At 39.3% G+C, this 22167-nt stretch overlaps 1 protein-coding gene across 1 annotated transcript in view; it reads right to left on the bottom strand.

Annotated features, from left to right (window-relative positions):
* LOC139439099 (endogenous retrovirus group K member 8 Gag polyprotein-like) overlaps window positions 1–11740 on the bottom strand; it is a 97266-nt gene extending 85526 nt beyond the window's left edge. The window contains exon 1 of the mRNA XM_071215580.1: window positions 11603–11740. Coding sequence (XP_071071681.1) covers window positions 11603–11740 — 138 coding nt within the window. The remainder of the gene's footprint in view (window positions 1–11602) is intronic.
* Window positions 11741–22167: the final 10427 nt, after the last annotated feature.

Below are 22167 nucleotides of genomic sequence, written 5' to 3' on the forward strand. Positions count from 1 at the left end.
AGACAATTAAAAACCACAGCAGGGGGTGTACTGGGTTCCTGGCCAGTGGTGCTCTGTCGTGGTCCCTAGGGGAGCAGCGACAGTCTCCCAGGTACAGCGGCGGGGACCGGGAGGGAGTGAGGGTTCAACAGTGAGCCCCTGATGCTAATGACTATGCTTGTGAGCTGATAAGCCTAAAATAAGAACAAGGCCTAGAGCAACATTGTGCCTGGGAATTTCCTCCTGTCAGCCTTCATGTTACTCAAATGTGGCCAGTCTCGAAGCCAAACTCAGCATGTAAATGCAATGCATTCCCCCCAGCGTGGGACATGACACCCGGGGATGAGCCTCCCTGGCACCGAGGGACCAGTATCAACTACCAACTGATGATGCAACTGGAAAATGACCTTATACGGAAGGTTCAATGCGGATCAGCAGAATATCCCTGTCTACATAAAATAACATGACTTTAAAATGCTGTTTGACCTAAAGTAAGGGGGAAATGGAAAGGAGAAATGAGTTTATATGGCTACGAGTTTCTAAAAAAGAGTCTGGAGGCTGGCAGAAGGACTGCCCTCATGCACAACTGAGCAGAGTCAGAGAGACAGATAAAGCAGATACAACCCCCAGATATTGGTTCCTTTGAGGGCTAAAGAGACCCATGGGAGTTATGGTCATGGCCGATGGGGTTAACTACCAGGTCAGATGGCCCCTCTTTGGAAATGGTGTTTAAGTGTGATGAATCTGGACTCAGATGGGATCTTCCTTCATAAGACTTTCATGCTAATGTGCTGGAGGTGCAGTTAATGTTGGGGTTTAAGATATATTTAGGGGATTTGAATCTCTGGACTGACAATGTGATAGCCAGGTCCTGAGCCTCAACAGACTCCAGCACCTACAATCTGATTTATTGGACTTACCACACTCAGCTAAGATGGAGTTGAAGAAGGACAACCACCACACCATGGAGCCTAGAGTGATTACAACTGAAAGTGGGAGGATTGCATCCAGCATCCATGTGGAATCTGAGCCTCCTCTTGACATAGAGGTGCAATGGACACAACCAATCCAATGTCCACATAGAAGAGGTGGCATTGGATTGGGAAAAGTGGACATGGTGGCTGATGGGTATGGGGTAAGGCAGGAAGAGATGAGAGGTGGAGGCGTCTTTGGGACATGGAGCTGCCCTGGATGGTGCTTCAGAGGCAATCACCGGACATTGTAAATCCTCACAGGGCCCACTGGATGGAATGGAGGAGAGTATGGGCCATGATGTGGACCATTGACTATGAGGTGCAGAGGTGCCCAAAGATGTACTTACCAAATCCAATGGATGTGTCATGATGATGAGAACGAGTGTTGCTGGGCGGGGGGAGAGGTAGGGTGGGGGGTGGGGTTGAATGGGACCTCACATATATATTTTTAATGTAATATTATTACAAAGGCAATTAAAAAAAAAAAGAATATGGGTTAGAGTGGACTTACTGATATTCTATTCATGAACTATTGTGATTAGTAATCGAAGAAAATGTGGCATTGGTATGGAGAAAGTGGCCATGGTGGCTGCTGGGGGTAGGGAGTGGGAGGAAGAGATGAGATGGGGTGGCGTTTTCAGGACTTGGAGTTGTCCTGGGTGGTGCTGCAGGGACAGTTTCCGGACATTGTATGTCCTCCATGACCCACTGGGTGGACTGTGGGAGAGTGTGGGCTATGATGTGGACCATTGACCATGAGGTGCAGTGGTGCTCAGAGATGTATTCACCAAATGCAATGAATGTCTCATGATGACGGAGGAGATTGTTGTTATGGGGGGAGGAATGGGGTGAGAGGGATGGGGAGTATATGGGGACCTCATATTTTTTGAATGTAATATTAAAAAAATAAAGAAAGGAAAATTACATTAAATTAAATTAAATGGTACCAAGAAAACAATGAAATAAAATAAAGTGATCAGCAGTCATTACAAAGGATAATGAAAAGAAGGAATCCTTAACTCCTGACATCATTTGGTGCCCTTTATCCACAGCATATTGAAAATCAAATAATTGGATTCTGGGGTTCAATGCATTGTTCCCCTAGCTTAGCAGCAGAGGTCAAAAATGGTACATTTTAGCTAGAATATGCCTAATACGAGCTTGTACTTCAATTGTCTTTTCTTCTATTTGTAAAATCATTTTATTGAAATGTACTGAATATACAGGAAAGGGAGTAAATTGTAATACTACAGTTAGATGAATTTTTACAAAATGATCACACTGTTGTCACTATAACCCAGTTCAAAATATATTAGGACTCTTGAAGTCGGCCTTATCTCCTCTCCCTGGTATTAATATTCCCAAGGTGACCACTCTTTGATCCTCATTCACCCTAGACAGGATTTGTCTGTTTATAAATTCAAGAAAATGGGAACATATAAAGCATAATTCCTTGTGTCTGACTTCTTTTCCTAAATGTTAGATCAGTGAGACTCAACCATGCTAGTGCATGTTATAGAAATTGTTTTTCATAGTTGAATGATATTCCTTTGTATTAATATGCCACAAGCTATTATCCTTTCTATTTTTCATGGACATTTATGTTGTTTTCAGTTTGGGGCTAATGTGAACGTGTTGTGATGGACATTCATCTTTGGTCTTCTGTTACATAAATGAATACATTATATTGGTTGATACTGAGAGTGAATTCCTGGGTCAGTACAGTATATTCAGCTTATGTTTACCTTCAGCACATCCTGTCAACTGGTTTTTCAAAGTAGTTATATAATTTATTCCCCACAGTCAGTGCCATAAAGCTCCTATTGTTTCACACCTTGCCAAGATTTGCTAGTGGCAGTCCTTTCGTAATTTTAGCAATTCTTGTCTGTTTATTCTGTGGTTTTCAGTGGTGTTTTGCTGATAGTAAATAAAGCAGAGCAACTTTTCACACATGTATATTATTTGGATAACTTCCTTGTGAAACATATGGCCATTTTTGCCTATTTTTAAATTAGATTTTTTTTTTACTGATTTGAGGAAGTTTAAAACTTTCCAAAAATGCTCTAGAACCCACTAAGTTTGCACACACATATGAAAAACTTGCTTTGACTTCATTTACTACATATAAATTTTAGAGAATTTACATTATTTAATCATTGAGTATTACAATCCATGAACATTGTATCTGTCTGCATTCCTTTAGTTTTGTTTTGTTTTTTAAATATGTATGTAATACGGGAAGCGGCTGTGGCTCAATCAGTTGGGCTCCTGTCTACCATATGGGAGCCCTGGGTTCACATCCCAGGGCCTCCTTGTGAAGGCAGGCTCGCCCGCCTGCTGTGGAGAGCTGCCTGGCCCACAAGCGAGAGAGCCATCTCAGCAAGCTGACTCAACAAAAAAGGGAGACAAGCAAAAAACACAGAAGAGCATTCAGTGAAAGGACACAAAGAGCAGACAGTAAGCAAGCCGCAAGGGGGGAGGGGAAATAAAATAAATACAGACACAGAAGAATGCACAGCAAAGGGACGCAAAAAGCAGACGGCACACAAAAAGCCACAAGGGGGGGAGGGATAATTTTTATAAAAAGCATTTTTTAAAAATACGCATGTAATGCTTTGCAGTCATATGTAGACAGGACTTATATTAATTCCTGTCAATTTACATCTAGATGTTTGATGTTTTTAAATATCGTTGTACTTGAGATCATTTTATGCATTTAATTTTTAAATGTTTTGCTGCTAGTATATAGAAATATTGACCTCATATACAGGTCTTTTCTAAATTAATTCACTGATTCTTAGAGATTATCTATATATTCTTTATATGTTTTTCTGCATGAAAATCATGTTGTTTGACAACAATTATAGTTGAATTTCTTCCTTTCCAAACTTATTTTTACTTTTTACATTATTTTATTATTTTACTTTATTTTTATTTTTTACATTATTGCACTGATTAGAAATTCTAATACATTGTTTAACAGAAGTTATGTTAATAGACAATCTAATTTCATTTCTAATATCAGGGAGAAAGTATTAACATTGTGCCCTTAATGTTTTCTGTAAAAATTGTTAAGACATCCTTTTTAGATTTAAAAAGCTTCCTGCCATTCCTAATATGCTAACAATTTTTATTATGAGCAAGATTTTATTATACTCAATGCTCATATCATCTTCTTCTTTCCCTCACTTAAGTTGTGAAATATATAGATTGATTTTTGAAATGTTAAACCAACCTTGTATTCCTGGAATAAGTGCAAATCTCACTACACTGAACAAATTTAAATTTACCATATTCAATTTTCCATAATGTTTCACTAGATTTTGTTTCCTTTCTTTTTATTAACCATTTTGGATATTTTAACATGAGAGAGACTGGCCCAGTATTTTCTTCTATTATAATATCCTTTTGATATTTTAATATCAAGGTTATTCATACCACATAAAATAAGTTGTTTTCTGTTTCTCCACTAAATAGTAGTGTTTGTGCACTTTTAGGTGTTAATTTTTCCTTACTGTTTTGAAGAATTCACCAATAAATCTATCTGGAACTAGAAATTCCTTTGTAGCAAGGTTTAAATTACAGAGAGTATTTTATTAGTAGAAATAAGTTATTCAAGTTTCTTTTTTCTTTTTGCATCATCTTTATAGTGTATTTCCTAGGAATATGTTTAGACTTAAAATCTATTGGAATAATGCTGCTTATAGTATTTTATTTTTATACTTTTTATGTCTAAAGGATCTATAGTCATGACTCTCTTTATTTCTTGTACTGATAATTTGTCTTTTTCATTTTTTTGGATTCATTTTGACATTGTTTTGTCATTTACTGTTTTCATTTTCCTGCAAAGATATATAAACTATTGGTTTTGTTTCTTTGATCTATTATAAATTATTTTGTACATTATAATTTCTGTTCTTCTCTGTTTTGCTATCTACCTTCTACATTATTTGCATCTAATTTGCTGTTCTCCGAGGACATTGATTTTAACTCTTTCTCATTTCTGTTATACATTTAAGTTATAATTTCCTTTTTTATTTTGGTAAAATTCACATAAATGAAATCCACAGATCTTAAACGTACATTTTGATGAGGTTTGACAGATGAATATACTCATATAAGCACTATCACAATCCAGATATGGAACATTTTCTTCTCTCACTCCAGAAAGTGTCCTCATAATCTTTTCCTGTATTTTTCCATTCCCTAGGAAAAGCAAAACAAAACACTGTTCTTTATCTATCACCATGAAATTTACTTGGTTCAAACTTTAGATAAACGGCATCAATCAAATCATACAGTGTATGATCTTTGTGTCTATATTATTTCTTTCAGCATATTGCATTTTATTATCTTTTAAGATGTTTGTTCTTTTTTTATTGAGATAAAATGTGTAGGCAATAAAAGACACAGACCTTAAATGCATAATTCAATGAATTTTGACAAATGTATAGCACGTCTTCCCAATCAAGATATAAATTATCTATCTCTCCAGAAAGCTTCCTTATACAACCCTGGGCAATAATTTTTATTTATAGAACATACAATAGTTTTGCTTGATATTAAACTTAATATAAATGAAATTACACCATATATAACCCCTTTCTCTAGCTTCTTTCACTTAAAGTGATGCTTTGAAGATCCATCCATGTCATTGCATGCATCAGTAGTTTAATCTCTAGTAGTATTGTGCAATAGTTCAATTTGCCAACATACCACATATTATTCATGTACTCCCCTACTAAGAGATTTTTGGATTTTTCCTTCTTTTGAGGTATTATGAATAAAGCTGCTTTAAACATCTTTAAGTCCATTTGTGGGCATATATTTTCATTTTCTTGAATAAACTCCTAGAATTTCTAGATCATAAACAGATATTGGCTTATCTTTATTAAAAAGTGTCAAATGCTTTTCTAAACTTATTAGACTACTTTATTATCCTTCCAGCAGTGTATGATTGTTGTATTTGCTCTACATCCTAGTCAGTATTTAGAGTTGTCAGCTCTAAACCTTTCAGCCATTCCAGTGGGTATGAGTATTATCTTAAGGGGGTTTTAATTTATCTGATGACTAGTAATATTGGTCACTACTTTATGTGATTATTGGGCATTTGTGCATCTCTTGTAGAAGTGTATGTTCAAGTCCATTGTAATTTTTTTTTTATGTTCTTGCATTGTTCAGTAATAGAAGTTCTTTATAAATTCTGGATAAAAGTCCTTCTCCAAAAGATTTCCTGCCTGCCTCCATTGATAATATAATAAGCTATTTTTCTTCATTATGTTACTATGGGTATAAAGGATAGTTATTTTATAGTGAAATTAGTGCAGCATTTTGTTTATACACAAGGATGACATGAAGTTTCTCACTGACTCTTGGTCAAGATAAGCGCAGTTAGTAAATATTACTTGTTATGTGCTCTTTAGTGTTTGAAATCCCACCGACAGCCCCTAGGGCCAGTTAGTTGATTAATGGCTTATACCTGGTATGTATAACCAGTGTTTGGCAACATGACCACAGTGGCATAAAAATTTTTGCTACCAAGTTTAGGGAGTTCTCCAGAAGCCAAGACTGACTGGACAAATTTGATGGTTCAATCTAGAGGCAAAGCACATCTTTGTGAAAATAAGACAGACCCTGGGAGTCTCCTGGGTCCCCAACACATCCAGGCACACTCTTTCTCCTGCTGTGCCGTATTCATTGCTTCACATCAGGATGCTCTGCGAAGTTCTGCGGGTCCTTTCAATGATCCAATACTACTATAATCTTTTCAATGGCAGAATACCTTGATGGATGTGCAACTGCTACATAGTTTATATTCCTGAATTAACCCTACTTGGTACACTGTGCTTTTGGTTTAGCTTTCAGTATTTGGTTATTTCATCTAAATTTTCAATATGTTAACATGCAATTGTTCATAACCTTCTCTAATCTAATATAATGATAATCCCTTTTTCATTTCTGATATTGATAATTCTCTCTCACCTCTGATTAGGCTTGCTAGGACTGTGTTAATTGCATTATTTTTTCCAAAGACCTAACATTTGACTTTCTCAATTTTTTCTGTTATTACATGTGTCTTATTTTATTTTATTTCTGCTCTCATTTTTATTATTTCCTTCATTTTACCTACTCTATGCTTAATTTGCTTCTTTTGTCTAGATTCTTAAGTGGAAACTTATATCACTGATTTTAAACCTTTTTTTTTCATTTCCAACATAAGCATTTCAAGCTATAAATTATCCTCTAAGTACCGCTTTACCTATATCCCACAAACTTTGCTATACTATGTGTTTTTATTTTTAGTCAGTTCAAACTACTTTTTAAAAAAGTTTTCCTAATGATTTCTTTTTTGACACACTTTATTTAGGAGAAAACTTTTATTACTTAATATTTGGTGCTTCCTAGATTTCTTATTAGTAATTAATTTTAATTTCATTCTAAGTGAAGAAACTCTGTAAGATTTTAAACTTTTGAAATGTATTGAGACTTCCTTCTTGACAGCCATGTGGGTTTCTTTGTGAACTTTCTACCAACAGTTTGCACTGGGAAGCATTGTCTCTTCTGTAGCTCTTTGGTGTAGTGTTCTATAAACATCAATTCGTTCAATATCATTCACAGGTCAGACCTTACATATCCCTAACAAGTTTTACTTAGTTGTATTATTTAACCAAAAGACCAGAGAAGTCACCAACAACAATTGTGGACTGTTTTATTTCCTTCTCTTTTTGTTTCATGCATCTTGAAGCTTGACCATTTATTGCATTTAGAATGGTTAGTTATCTCCAATAAATTGATCCTTTTTATCTTCCTTTAAGTCTGCAACTATCATTTTCTGAAAGTCTATTTTATTTAATATTTATTCAGACATTGTAACTTTATTATGCTTACAGTTTTTATGGTATATTTTTCCCCTCATATACTTTTAACTTTCTTGTCTTTATAATTTAACTATCTTGCTAACTGCATATAGTCGGAGAGCCTTGCTTCTTTATACAATCTGACACTCTCCCTTTATTCAGTTCACTGATATTTATAATTATATGTAGAATTAGGCTAAGTCCGCCATTTTACTACTCGCTTGTTTAACGTTTTTGTAGATAAAGGCAGTTACGGTCTCTGATTACATGAATCCACTTGGCGCCTTCCCCCTAGTTTTCCTAGCTTCACTGTGCTCAGGCAGAGCTGAGTTTTCCCTGTCATCCTTGGCCCTGAGAAGGGCCATGGTATAGCACTAGGAGAAGGAGGGTGCCCCCTCGCTCATGCACTCCTTGACGGAGAGTCCTCTGTCCCCTCTGGACACCATAGTGAGAGGATGCATGGGCAAGTCTCCAGCATTTCACATTCCTAAGCCCTGGGAACCTCTCTCTACAATACCCAGTGAATTTTGGCATCTCACCTTCATGCACTGAAGGCTACCTTTATGGTCACGTTTTAGGCACCCACCTAAGCAATTCTTAGACACACTACCAGCTGCTTGTATTAATGCAATAAATTAAAAATCCCTACTTAAGGTACCATATCAGTCATTTCTTTTAATTTAATAAAATTTAATCAGACTTTGCTGTCAGGCTACCATGAGCAGACAAACATCCATTCTAGGAGCTGGAGAGCAGGGAAGGCAGGGCAGAGACCATTTCTCTGTCCTTTAAGGAGCATCACTCAGAGGCGTGCTGGACTTCACAGACGGTTGCTGTTTGGGGGTTTTCCAAGCAGGTGATACTCTTCTGTCAGGCTGGTGACAGGTGGCCTGAAATCCCTCGCAGTAGCAGGCCCAGAGCATCACCCCCGAGGCAAGGGCACTGGACCACGCTTTTCATTTTAGCTAATAGGCACCTTGATCTTTGTCATTTTCTTCCATCATCTTTTCTTCTTCCTTTGGATTTAATTGCTGCTTCCCCATCATAAATTTTAGAGATATATCCTTACATGAATTACCAGCATTTATTTTTTCTAATATATGCAATTAAGACTGAAAAATTCTCTCTAAACCTGGCTCTGGCTATGCTTTCCTTTGCCAGGACGGTGACAAGAAATTCTGCAGGTTGGTTGTTTTAAAGAATAAGAATTATTGTCTTGCAGTCCTGCAGGCTGGGAGTTTGAAATGAAGGTACTGGCAGGACACGCTTTCTCTGAAGCCCACAGTTTTCTGATGGTGACTTGTGTGCCTCTGTCACAAGGTGCATGCTCTGTCTTCTTTGCTCTCCTACTGGGGCTTCGACTTTCATGTCCAAATTTCCTTTGTTTATAACAGGGATTTTTGACCCTTGGGGGTCCATGGAAAGATTTCAGGTCCGTGAGCTTGAATTGAAAGAAATCAGCTTATTATCTTTATTTTCTCTGACCTCTAACTGAAATCTAGCATTTCCTTCACTTATGCAGTCTGCACTTACGCAGTACGCGGCAAGTTACTGTAGTATTCATTTCATATCACTTTATAGTTGTTTGTATCTCAAACAATTGCTTACACTCACCCATATTTCAAAATTACCGTAGTTGTTAGACCCAATACTAGTTGAGAGTCATAAAACTATCTGCTGCTACATTCTGAGAAGGGGTCAATGGTTTTCATCTGAATTGCAAAGAGGTCCATGGAACAAAAACAGTTAAAACCCCTGGTTTATAAGGACTCCAGACATAGAGGATTAAGGCCCACCCTTATTCAGTTTAGCTTCATCTTCATAAAAACTTTGAAGACCCTATTCTCAAATGAGTTTCCACCCACCAGGGGCTGGGACTTGAAACAGGTCTTGTAAGGTCATGATTCAATTTGCACCGCTTGTCTACCATGTGATATATGATCTCCCTTTAAAAGTTACCTGTTAGTGAGTTTGTCCTAGCCTTCGTATCCTAAAAGCAGAGAACAAAGATAAACTTCTATTGGAGGATAATTTTTGATTTATAGAGAAGTGCAATAGAAGTGAGCTTAAAATGCTGTTTAAGTTCTTTGTAGAGATGTAGAGGCAAAAGAATTAGAAGCTAAGCTTGGGGGAAGAACTTGGATTCCACAATGGGACAGAGGCAGTATGTGTCAGGATCTCCGCAGCAGCCAAAGTGGACTATTTTGTGACCAACAGAGTGGCCTGTGGGGACTCTAAAGTTTGACGTATGCTAAGCTGGAATGACAGTGGTGAACTATTTGTATAAACTAGGGAGACAGGACTGGCGCCTTAGGGGCTCTGTGTGGTACATCCATGTTTCTCTTGGAAAGACTGCTCTCAGCTCCTTCGTCCAGTAATCATGGTTGTTGAGCTTCCTGTTGCTTTTGCTGAACATGCTTGTATTTTGCTTTCTTGAGTTTTGCTCCATGGTTCTTGAACCAAGCCTACAATACTGTTGGGTGTATACTCATTTTATTTCATTTCATTATTTTTTTAGTGGTAGCATCTTTTTTTAATTAAAAGAAATTTTTATTATTGCCTTTTTTAAAAAAAAGATAAATAGATCACACAAAATGTCACATTAAAGAACATAAGAGGCTCCCATATAACCCATTCCCCCCACCTCCCCCACCTCCCACATCAACATCCCCTTTCATTAGTGAGGCATATTCATTGTATTTGGTGAATACACCCTGGAGTACTGCCACATTAACATGGACCATAGTTTACATTGTAGTTCACACTCTCCCCCAATCCATCCAGTGGTTTATGGCAGGATAAACAATGTCCTGGATCTGTCCCGGCAATATTGTTCAGGAGAACCCCAAGTCCCATAAATGCCCCATATCACACCTCTTCCTCCCTCTCCCTGCCCTCAGCAGCTCCCTAGGCCACCATCTCCAAATCAGTGATACAATTTCTTCCATTATTAGAGTCACAATAATTCTATAGTAGAATAACAGTAGGTCCACTCTAATCCACATTTTATCCCTCCATCCTGTGGACCCTAGGATGGTGATGTCCACTCCACTGCTAAATCAAGAGGGGGCTTAGCTCTAACATGGCTGATGGATGCGTTTCTCTTGCTTGCAGCTGTAGACTCTCTCGGTTCCCTGGTGTGGTGGTTGGCCGTTCTCACCTCATCATCAGCTGACCTGGGTAAGTCCAATGAACCAGAGAGTATGTGTTGCCACTCTGCTGAGACTCAGGGCCGAGCTAGCACATGGACAGTCCAGAGATTCAAGTCTGTATACCCATTTTAAAGGTCATTTGTTTCTGAAAAACAGGGTTTGGGTATGGGTTCTTATTGAACAAGATCTTCAAATCTTCTAGTTGTTTTTCAGCAAACACAGTTGGTTTCCTTTATGGATGTCTCTGGAGCTTGCCTGACATGGTGGTGGCATCACTACCTGGGACGTACCTGACATGGTGCTGGCATCACCACCTGGGACGTATCTGACATGGTGCTGGCATCACCACCTGGGACGTACCTGACATGGTGCTGGCATCACCACCTGGGGCATACCTGGCATGGTGCTGGCATCACCACCTGGGACGTACCTGACACGGTGCTGGCATCACCACCTGGGGCATACCTGACACGGTGCTGGCATCACCACCTGGGACGTATCTGACATGGTGCTGGCATCACCACCTGGGACGTATCTGACATGGTGCTGGCATCACCACCTGGGACGTACCTGACATGGTGCTGGCATCACCACCTGGGACGTACCTGACATGGTGCTGGCATCACCACCTGGGGCATACCTGGCATGGTGCTGGCATCACCACCTGGGGCATACCTGGCATGGTGCTGGCATCACCACCTGGGGCATACCTGTCATGGTGTGCCTCCTGATGTGATGGGACAGGAGCACCTTTAGGAAGATCCTCTAGGTCTGCCATCTTTTACTCTTGGTCTGTTTAGGTGTTTCATATCAGTAAATTTACCCCAAGATAATTAAACTTCTATGATCTTTATTTAACATCTTTAGAGTTCTTTTCCATATACATTCTTAAGATTCCTGCAAGTATACATTGGTAAATTTTTACAGAACTTTTGGGGGGAATGCATGATATGTGTTTAGGGCCACAGTGTTTACTTGAGCCCTGGGGCCTTCTGGGATTTAAGTCCAGTTGTAACTGTGGGAACAACACCTCTAGGTGGGTGTTAAGGGTAAATCTTAGGGAATCTATAGTCTCAGGAAAGGCCATTCTAGATTCTTTTGGCAAAGGGAGACTAACCTCCCCACACAGGGGAGGGAGAGCTACTTCTATGGGGAAAGGACACCCAGCTAATTTAAGACAATCTGTTAGCCCATTTGGCAAAATAACCTGCCTGCCTGTGACCCCCAGCTGGCTCCAACAAGTCTCCCCTGCCCGATGACAAATAGGCAAAACCCTCACCCTCTGCCCCTGAAAAAAGAGGGTACAGCTTACCTCAAAGCCGATCACAAGATCGTCAAGAAGCCCACTGAGCATTCCAGCACATACACCACATCCTCCCCACGCGTCAGAGCTTTTCCACTGTTCTCACTGGTACCCTGCCTAAGAACAACCCCGAGTCAGTCGGGTGGCTGAAGTCTCCCTTCAGACCCGGACCTGCCGGCTAGCTAATCAACTTCTCTGCCTGAACTTCGCTCTGCCTCTGAGCCTCCCTGACCCCGCACCTAACAATGTAGCTTGACTAGACTCTAACCAGATGTACCTTCCCCATTTTCGAGGTCCCACGACATCACAGTAACTGTCCTAGCTTAACAAAGAGCCCTCTAAGGTTGTGAATTCAATTTACATTGTATTTCAAGGGCCCACGGGCTTAGCCCCTGACTAAATGAAGTTAGGGCTTATTTCTGGCTTATCCTCCAGAACTTGAAGGGAGAATATAAAGTCCTGAGTTCAAAACTTTTATTCTCCATATTTCCAGTACCTGAGAAACAACCAAGCAAACCCACATCTCCAGTACTCTATTTCCATAAAATGCTCTATGGCATAAAGTACTTCTTCACCTAAAGTTTTATTGGCACTTAATTCCTGGGGGCACAGGTAACAGTTTAGCCTTTTGCCCAAGCATGCGATAGATTGCTAATATGCAATGTACAGTTTACTGCTATGTGGGTCTAAATCCAGTCAGATAAAAGAACTGGTCCACATTCCCATCTCTGGAGTTCTGTTCCCCTTGACCTACTTCTGATAGTAATAACTAGAGATCAGAGAAGCAGAGTCGCTGTACATGGTATGGGTGAGGAAAGTGTGATCGCAGTTAGACCTTATGCATTTTTGAGAGGGTCTGCAGAAATGAAATGAAAGTCTGAGAGAGGCGAAGAAGATAAAAGATAAGACATGAGCCAGTCTGAGAAGGACTGGTGTAGCAGGTCAGTCAGAGCTTAGAAGCACGGAGAAGCCTGGCCAGCTGCCAGAGGGTGGCCGTGAGGGGACATGTGTGGGAGGTCTACAGGGAGGTGTGATTGCTGTGAGGCTACCACGTCTAGCAGGCTGCCGGGGATGGACCATCTGCTGGTGGGCCTTCGTGACTGCACAGCTAGCAGGTCATAGAGCACTGAATCTGTGCGCTGACTGCAAACCAGTGTTGCCAGCTGTGTCTCCAGACGCCAGCTCTTAGAATCCAGCCATCTTCCTGAGAGCAGCCTGGACCACAGGGAGGCCGACCGAGCCATAGCCGGGATCCCAGGCGACTGCCGACAGCCAGCACCACCTTGCCAGTCGCCTCAGAGACATCCTGCAAGCAGATCCTCCAAGCCGCATTCAAGCCGCCTTGGCTGACACCACTTGGAGAAGAGGTGAGCTTTCCCCAGCAAGCCATTCACAAACTGCAGATGTGAGTAAAATAAATGATGGTTGTTTTAGGCCAAGGATAGGCAAACTTTTTCTGTAGAGGGCCAAATAGCAAGTATTTTAGGCTTTGCAGGCCACATGCGGTGTCTGTCATACATATTTTTACACTTGAAGAATGTTAAAAAACATTCCTACACTCCCCACACTTTCCCACATTAACAACACCCTTCATTAGTGTGATACATTTGTTACAATTGATGAACACATATTGATGCAGTGCTACTAACAATAGACTACAGTTCACATTATATGTGTGTGGGGGGAGTGGGGCATATGGGGATCCCTTATATTTTTTATCTAACTTTATGTCTTCTAAAACTTCTTAAAAACAATTAATTAAAAAACAACAGCATTCCTAGTTTGCGTACTGTACAAAAACAGGCTGTGGGCAAATTTGGATCACAGACAATAATTTGCTGATCCCTGTTCCAAGCCACTTAATTCTGGGGTGATTTGTTACACAGTAGTATGTTATCAGAACAATCATTTAAATTAATTTTCACAAAACTGCAAATTCAAAACTAGGGCAAAAAGAAAACCACACAGACATGCCATTTTTTAATCTAACCATCCATCTAAAATTTAGAGGTTGCTTTTAGATTTATTCACGAGTCATTTTTCTTCAGAATTTGTGAAAAGAATCTAAAAAGTTTAGTGAATAAAATGATGAATGTGTATGTTTCCTAGCTGAGTGATGGAAAAAGAGACGGACTTCTTATGCACCTGCTGGAGGCATAACAGGCATCCCAGAAGATAGGGTGCTTGGGGACTGGGCAGAGTCCTGAGCTAACCAGCATTTCTGAAGCTATATTTTGATGTTACGTGTAATTCACGTTAAGCACCATAGAAGTTCATGGCCCAAGGGCCTGCCGGCAATGCTTCCTGTGACTGTCCTTTTTGGTCTCTGAGCCCGTGATGAGGTACGCGTGCTGGAAAATCCTTTTCAAGTGCTCATAAGCCTCCTGCAGAAGCTGAGCCTCTCCCTGCAGGAGCACCAAAGTCTCATCATCAGCAGGTTCCATGCACCGTGGAGACCTAGTCTCCCCCCTCAGCAGAGAGAGAACGAACAGTTCTACAAATCCTGGAGGATGCTCTTCATGGCCCCGTAGACAGGGCTGCAGTCTTCCCATTTGACCTGCGGGCTCCATTGTAGCCCTGGTATTAGGGAGCAAAGGCATGAAGGGACAAAGTCATGAAGACTCAGAGGCTGGCATCTATCATACCCTCCCTTTATACAGGCAAGCCAGTGTGGGAGAATTTTCAAAGGTACCCGATTCTCTTCCAACTGCAAAAAGCATTGTATTTCCCCATACCCTGAAAGGTAAGCACAGTCACATGACAATTTCTGGGCAATGAGATATGACCCAGAGCATTTATGAGCTGGTGTACCATGATGCACGTCCCCTCCTCTGCCACAGGGGTCACAGAAGGAGGTGTCGAGGGAGACACCACATCAGGGCATGCGAGCTTGTGACCACATGGAGGCAGGAACTCTGGAATGCCTTCCAGGCGCGCAGCCAAATAGCCTGTTAATGCATCAATCCACTGAGACGCTGATGCTTTTGCTTCTGCAGCATGACCCAATCTTCCCTGAATGATACAACCAGTAACTGCAAGATGCTACATCCACGAGGTCCTGCTGATTCTAATAGATCTATCCAATGAACTTGCTTTCTGAAGTTAGCACGCAGAAGAGTGGAAAGAACACTATACTTGCAGTAGAAATACCTAAATTCATTGTGACTCCCCAACGTCCCCTTCCCTTGGTGGTACTTTTTCAATAGTCTTTAGTGACCAAGGGAAGCCAAGTATCACCTCGTCCCAGCCCTGTTCATTTCTCAAGACAGAGGAAACATCATTTGTTAAATATCCCTGTCCTAATCGAGTTTAGAAAAGCTTACCTTATCATATATCAAGAACTCTTATTTATGTATACATATATTTTGTTCATTTTCAACTCTCAGTTTTCTCCCACTGCTTTGTACATCTACTAATCCACAAGATCACCTCCACCATAGTCATTCAATTCAGTCTCAAGATCGAGGCAGACTCCGTGAAGCTCTAGGGGAGCACTGGGCGACCACACCACGTTGCCCAAGGCAGAATGAATTTAGACTAATGTGGCATAAACGTCAGTGTCCTTGATTTTCACAGGCTCACTCCAAGGTCCTGGGAGCAATCTTAGCAATGCTCATTCAGAGTCATTTGCTTTTGAAATCAGCAAAAGGAAGATGCTTTTGCATTTTCAAGACAAAACTCCAATAAACAAAAGCTTCAGACCAACGAAACCTGGACCCACCCTAGCGCAGGGTTACTAGGCTAAGAAATTCCAGATATCACAAAATGGTGGTGTAGCAGTTTGATATTATTTATGAATTTCCCCAAAAAGATATTTATTATGTTTGTAAACTGGTCTGTTCCTCTGAGTGTGATAACCTTTGATTGTATTAAATTCAAGGGTTTTTACATTTACTTGATTAAATCAAGATTAGGGCCTTCATTCGACCATGTCAGGAGGGCATAACTCAGTTTAAGTCCCAGCCCCCTTGGAGGGCTCTATAAATGGAAACTCACTCAAGACACATGGAAGAAGATTCACAGAAAAGAAGAGAACTTGGTGATTTTGATCTTGCCATGTGAAAGAAAGAAGTCGTCTCAAACAGCTAAAACTCCATGGAGAGCTGAGCCATTTGCCTGGCAGTCTACAGCTGACCTTGGGAAGAGACCAGAACAGCTGAGCGTGGAAAGAAACGAGCCCTCCAGCCTACCACTGAGATTCAAGATGCTGGGCCCACAGAGCCTTAAGAGGAAGAGGAAGGCTGAACCCTCGCAGATATCAGCAACCATCTTGCTCCAACACATGGCAACAGACTTTGCTGAGAAAATACCTCTTATGGTACCTGGAATTGGACTCTTTAGGGCCCTGTAACTGTAAGCATTTAACCCAAATAAATACCCTTTATAAAAGCTAACAGATTTCTGATACTTTGTAACAGCACACCTTTGGCTAATACAAGTGGTATGAGAATTTTTAAGAATTTCCAGGTGTTTCTCTCTAGTTCATAAGCTGAGATGAGTAGGGTTTATTGTGGATAATGTATTTCAACATTACAGAGGGAAACCTGATGAATAAAAAAAGCCATTTGTAAATGTTAGGTATTTTATAATTATTACTATTATAATAATCACTATTCTCTGCATGCTATTTGGCCTGGATAAGAAAGTCAAGGATGGACAGTAACAGAATAAAATGTGTTACCTGATTACAAAGTGCAGTCGGAGAATCAAACTGTCATTGAAAACAAACAGCTTATTGTTGGTGCAACAAAATGTAATTACAGACTATTTTTATTGTCTCTGCAATCATCTTACGTTCTTTTTAAACAAAAGAAAAATTACTTTCTCCAGGTTTTCTAAGCTTTCCCTTCAGATTTCTGTTTTTATCTCTGATAAAGTAACTCACAGTAAATCAACATTCCTGGTGACAAAAACTAGAAAAGCCAGATAAATTTAAGAGAGAAAACTGCTTTCCAGGGCATCAGAGAACTGCAGAGGCAAATAAGACTTGAGAGGCCTAGGAATTGGAAAAAAAGAGAACTTAAAAAGAAGGGATTTGATATTCTTCAGTTGCTTTTTCCTCTCAATGATTGTGTTGGGGTTTGGCATGACAGGCTTGGGTCAGTGAGTGGGAAGAAGTCTTGTGGGAACCCTAGAGAGAGAGCAGTTGCTATGAGACAGAGAAATAAGTAGGAACTTTTGGCCAACTCTTAGGGCTAGAGTCAAAACTGGGAGGTAAAGTCTGCCAAAGCAGCCAGAATTTGGAAGGACCAAGATAACAAAAATGGAATTCCAGTACTCTCTAGGTTTCGTTCTTTTGCCTTTAATGAATTCTTGAACTACAATAGGACAGGAGGATAAGAAGCAAAGCAGAAAACTTAGAGTTAACAGCAGGAATCACATTTAAACTCAATGCTGGCCCCTTATAGCCAATTAGTCTTTCACAATGTCCTCAGGACTATTCCATCTGCCTTTCACTTTTCATTCCCAGAGTCAATACCACGTGTTTTAGGTTTTCTTATACACCCACACATCTTTTATTTTAAATATATATTTTTTTCTAATGTACTGCTTTAATTCCCTTATTTGTTTTATGATATATTTTTGAGTTATTTCCTTAGTGGTTGCCCTGGGTATTACAGTTAACATACTACATACTAAGTTTTAATTATGTAGTTCAAATTATTATCAACTTAATTACAACTGTAACTGAATTTGTGGAAGTTTTCCATCTGTAAATGGTTTCTAGCTTCATTCTATTATAGTGAGAGAAGATGCTTTGAATGATTTCAATAATTTTAAATTTATTGAAACTTGTTTTTTAAACATATGATCTCTTCCAGAGAAGAATCCATGAACAATAGAAAAAAATGAAAAGCCTGCTGTTACAGGTATTTTTGTTGTTGTGATTCTTAAACATTTTGTGTCTCATCCTCTCAATTACTGCCTTCTTTTGTATATAGTTGATCTTCATAGTGAACATTTTAATTCCCTTTTATTTTTGTATGAATTTATTAGATTTTTGATGGTTACATTTAATCTTCTAAATCTACAACAATCTAGTTTCAATTGATACCAACTTACCTTCAAGAGCATGCGCAGCTGCTGCTCCTATACCTCCCATCTTCCCTCCCCCTTTATGTTGTTCTCTCATAAATTACACCTTTATCATTTGTGCTCCCCAATAGTAAGAATTATAATTAGTTTTTATGTGTTTGCATTTTGGATAATGTTAAGAAGTAAAAGACAGAGTTACAAATTGAGAATGAATACAACCTTTATCCCCATACATACCTTCATTGTGGATCTTCAGTTGTTCATATGGCTTTATTTTTATACTCTAGGGTCCTCTCCTTTATTCCTGGAGGACTCCCATTAGCAACTCTTTTAGGGCAGCTCTGGTGGTAATGAACTCCCTCGGCTTTTGTTTACCTATGAATGTTTCGATTTCTCCCTCATTTTTGAAGAATGGTTTGGCCAGTTATAGAATTCTTGGTTGACAACTTTTTATTTCAGCACCCATATATGTTAAACCACTTCTTTCTGATGATAAATCTGCACTTCATCTTCTTGGGGATCCCTTTTACACAAGTCGCTTTTCTCTTGCTGCTTTTGGGATTTTCTCCTTGTCTTTGACCTGAGACAGTTTGACTGGAATGTGTTTTGGTGTGGATCTCTTTAGAGTATCCTATTTGGAATTCACTGACCTCATGTCTTTCGTCAAATTTGGGAAATTTTTGGTCATTAATTCTTCAAATATTCTTTCTGCCCCCTTTCCTTTTTCTTCTGCAACAACTGTAACATCAATGTTGCTATGCTACATGGTATCCCAAAGTCCCTTTTGCTCTGCTCAAATTGTTTTCTTTATTTTTCCCCTTTCTCTCAGTCTAAATAATTTCAATTGTCCTATCTTCAAGTTTGCTGCTTTTTCTTCTGCTTTATCAATCTGATGTTGATCTTCTCCTGTGAATTTTTAATTTCAATTACTATATTCTTCATCCCCAGAATTCCTGTGGGATTACATTTTAACATTCGAATTCCACCTTTTGTTAAAAATTTTTCTGATTTCCTTTTAGGTCTTTGCCTACAGTTTCCTTTAGCTCACTGAATTTATTTAAGAGAGTTTACTTAAATATATTTGATTAATAATTACATTGCCTGGGTTTCCTCAGGGCTAGATTCTATCTCTTGATTTCGTTATTTCAATAGGACATCTCTTCCTGGTTTTTTGTAAGCCTTGTGATTTTTTGGTTGAAAGCTGGACATTTGATTATTTTGATGCACTAGCTCTTCTTCAGGGTTTGCTGCTTTTTTAGGTTTGTTTTGTTTTTATTGTTTAAGAATGCAGTGTAGATTGGTTCTGTGTTGAGGCTCCCCTTCGCTACTTAACCCAATTTATACTGAGCACATAGATCAACCCACAGTCAACAATTAGTTTCTTCTCTCATCTTTCTGAGCATGCATTTTATCACAGATGGGTGTAGTAGCTTTCAAAATGTCCACAGTATGCATGAAATCTCTCCGGTGGACTGGTTTCCCCTACAAAACTAAAACATTTCTCCCTTTCTTCTTTTCCTATACCCTAGGAGCTGCATTTTACGTCTCAATTTTTAATCAACCACAATTTTTAATCCCCAGTGGCTAGTGTGCTCTTTCCCATGTCATTTCTCCATACCACTTTTCTAAACTGCTTCTCTACCCCATGTAAATTCCTTGGTCTAAACTAATGATTGTTTTGAGTCAATCTTCCAGTGAGTGGGTTTTGCCAGGCAATCGAGCACATTGAATGGGACATGCACTAGGAATGCTGCCACACTGGGCTTGGGACTGCCATCAGTGCTGCACTATGACAGGCAGTGGGAGAGTCCAGTGTGAGTGAAAGCATCCTGCTGCTTTCCTACCATCTTCAGAATTTTTCCCATATTCTGCATATACTTGGTTGTTGTTTGAGTTCTCCCGCAATATTCTTGAAATGTTGATTTTGAAAGATTCTGCTTGTTTTACTATGTTTCTGTATGGGTGTCATTTTCCCAGAGTATCTTTTTCTACTACCTCGCTTATGTTATTCCAATTATCACCCACAATATTTTTTAAAAATTAAAAGAGTCAGAGGGAGCTCTGAATAAAGTCAGGGCTTTGGACACCCTAATTAGTAAGGGCAGGAAGATGTCTGAGAAAATTTATTCAAATACTAATACTTGCTATTTTTAATGGAAATAAGTCCAAAAGGTAAAGCCAAGAGCCATAAAAAAGTATCTTATTCCTTAGCAGTACTGGCCTTAGTCAAGGATTTCAGTATTGCTATGAACCAGGGATTTCTGAGTGCCTCCTGCTTCCCCCTTTTTGAAGGGGTTGTCTATTTTGGTTATTCCACAACTATCTCATAGTTGTATTTTTGGTTTTGGAGGAGTGGGCACAGATAAATTGTCTCTTTCATTGAAAGATATTTGAATCCAAAGATCCTTGTCCGCATCTGACCTGAATTATATGGCAAGATCTTGAACCTAGAGCCTGAGCATGACGCTATAATGGGATATGATTTTGATATCTCTGACTGCATTTTGCATGTGGAAGATGTGTAAATAATTTGTGGCCAAAGGGAAGGCTGTAAAGCTTTAAAATATGGCCCCAAAATTGTTGACACTACTCTAACCAAAATGTGGATTTATGTCCTCTCTCCTTGAATTTGGCAGATTTATGACTACGTCAGCCACTAAATTAAGGCAGCAATGACATTGTTTCTTGTTAGGCTAGGTTATGAAAAACCATACAGTTCTTCTTATTTCTCTCAGGAAAGAATTTGGGAGAGCTAAGCTGGGAAGTTCCTGCTTGGGGTTCCTCATGGAGTTTCAGTCATGTATCAGTTGTGTCTGTAGTTACAGAAAGCTTCATTGGGTTTTGTGCACTTTCAAGATTGTGCTCTCACATTTCTGTAGGTCGATGCTGGCTATCACCAGACAGCCTACAGGTGGCTGCTGTAGCATGGTGGTGTCAGAGCAGGAAATCATTTTATTGGTAGCTGACTTTACCTAAAGTGAGCTCTCCCAAATCCTCAATATTCCAGACAAAATAAAATGATTGTTTTATACCACTAAGTCTTAGAGTGATATATTATGAGCAATCTAAACTCCAATTAGGGCATGCTATTTTCTCTCAATATCCTGTTCTTGAGATCCATTCATGAACTGCTCCATATAGCATAGTCACATTCATTTCTAGTACTCTTCAGTATTACATTAGAGGAAGCTACCACAATTTATCCATTCTACTTCTGATAAGCATTTTGGTTGTTTCTGGTTTTCAGCTAATATGAACAATGCTGTTGAGGCATGTTTTCAATATATTTTGTATATATACCAAGAAATATCAGTACTGGCTAATAAGAAATATGTTTATTTAACTCTAGGAAATGACAGATTGTTTTCCCAAGCAATTGTACCAAATTACACTTAAAGCAGCCATGTGGGTTTTGACTGCTTCACATTGGTGTCTTCACTTGATATGGACATACTTTAAAATATTTGGTGATGTGATGAGTGAAATGAATCAGTACAGTTTTGATTTGCAATCCCCTGGTTGCTAATGAGATTGTGCATTTTTATATATATAGGCAATTTGTGGGTTTTTTTTTATGAAACACATGTTCAATAAAGTGTTTTATCTAGTTTTTTATTAGGTTACTTGCCATTTGCTCATTGATTTGTTGGAGCCCACTATACATTCTGAACACTAATGTTTTATCAGTTGTAAGGATTACAAATACATTCTTTTTTGCAAAGTGTCTCAGTTTGCCCAGGCTGCTATAACAAAGAACTGCAGACTACTTGGCTTATAAAACAAGAACTTGTTGTCTTACAGTTCTGAATCATAAAGATCCAAACTCAGGACATCAGGACTATTTCCTCCAAAGCCTACTTCCTGGT

Source organism: Dasypus novemcinctus, chromosome 6 (genome assembly GCF_030445035.2).
Source record: "Dasypus novemcinctus isolate mDasNov1 chromosome 6, mDasNov1.1.hap2, whole genome shotgun sequence".
NCBI classification, from domain to species: domain Eukaryota; kingdom Metazoa; phylum Chordata; class Mammalia; order Cingulata; family Dasypodidae; genus Dasypus; species Dasypus novemcinctus.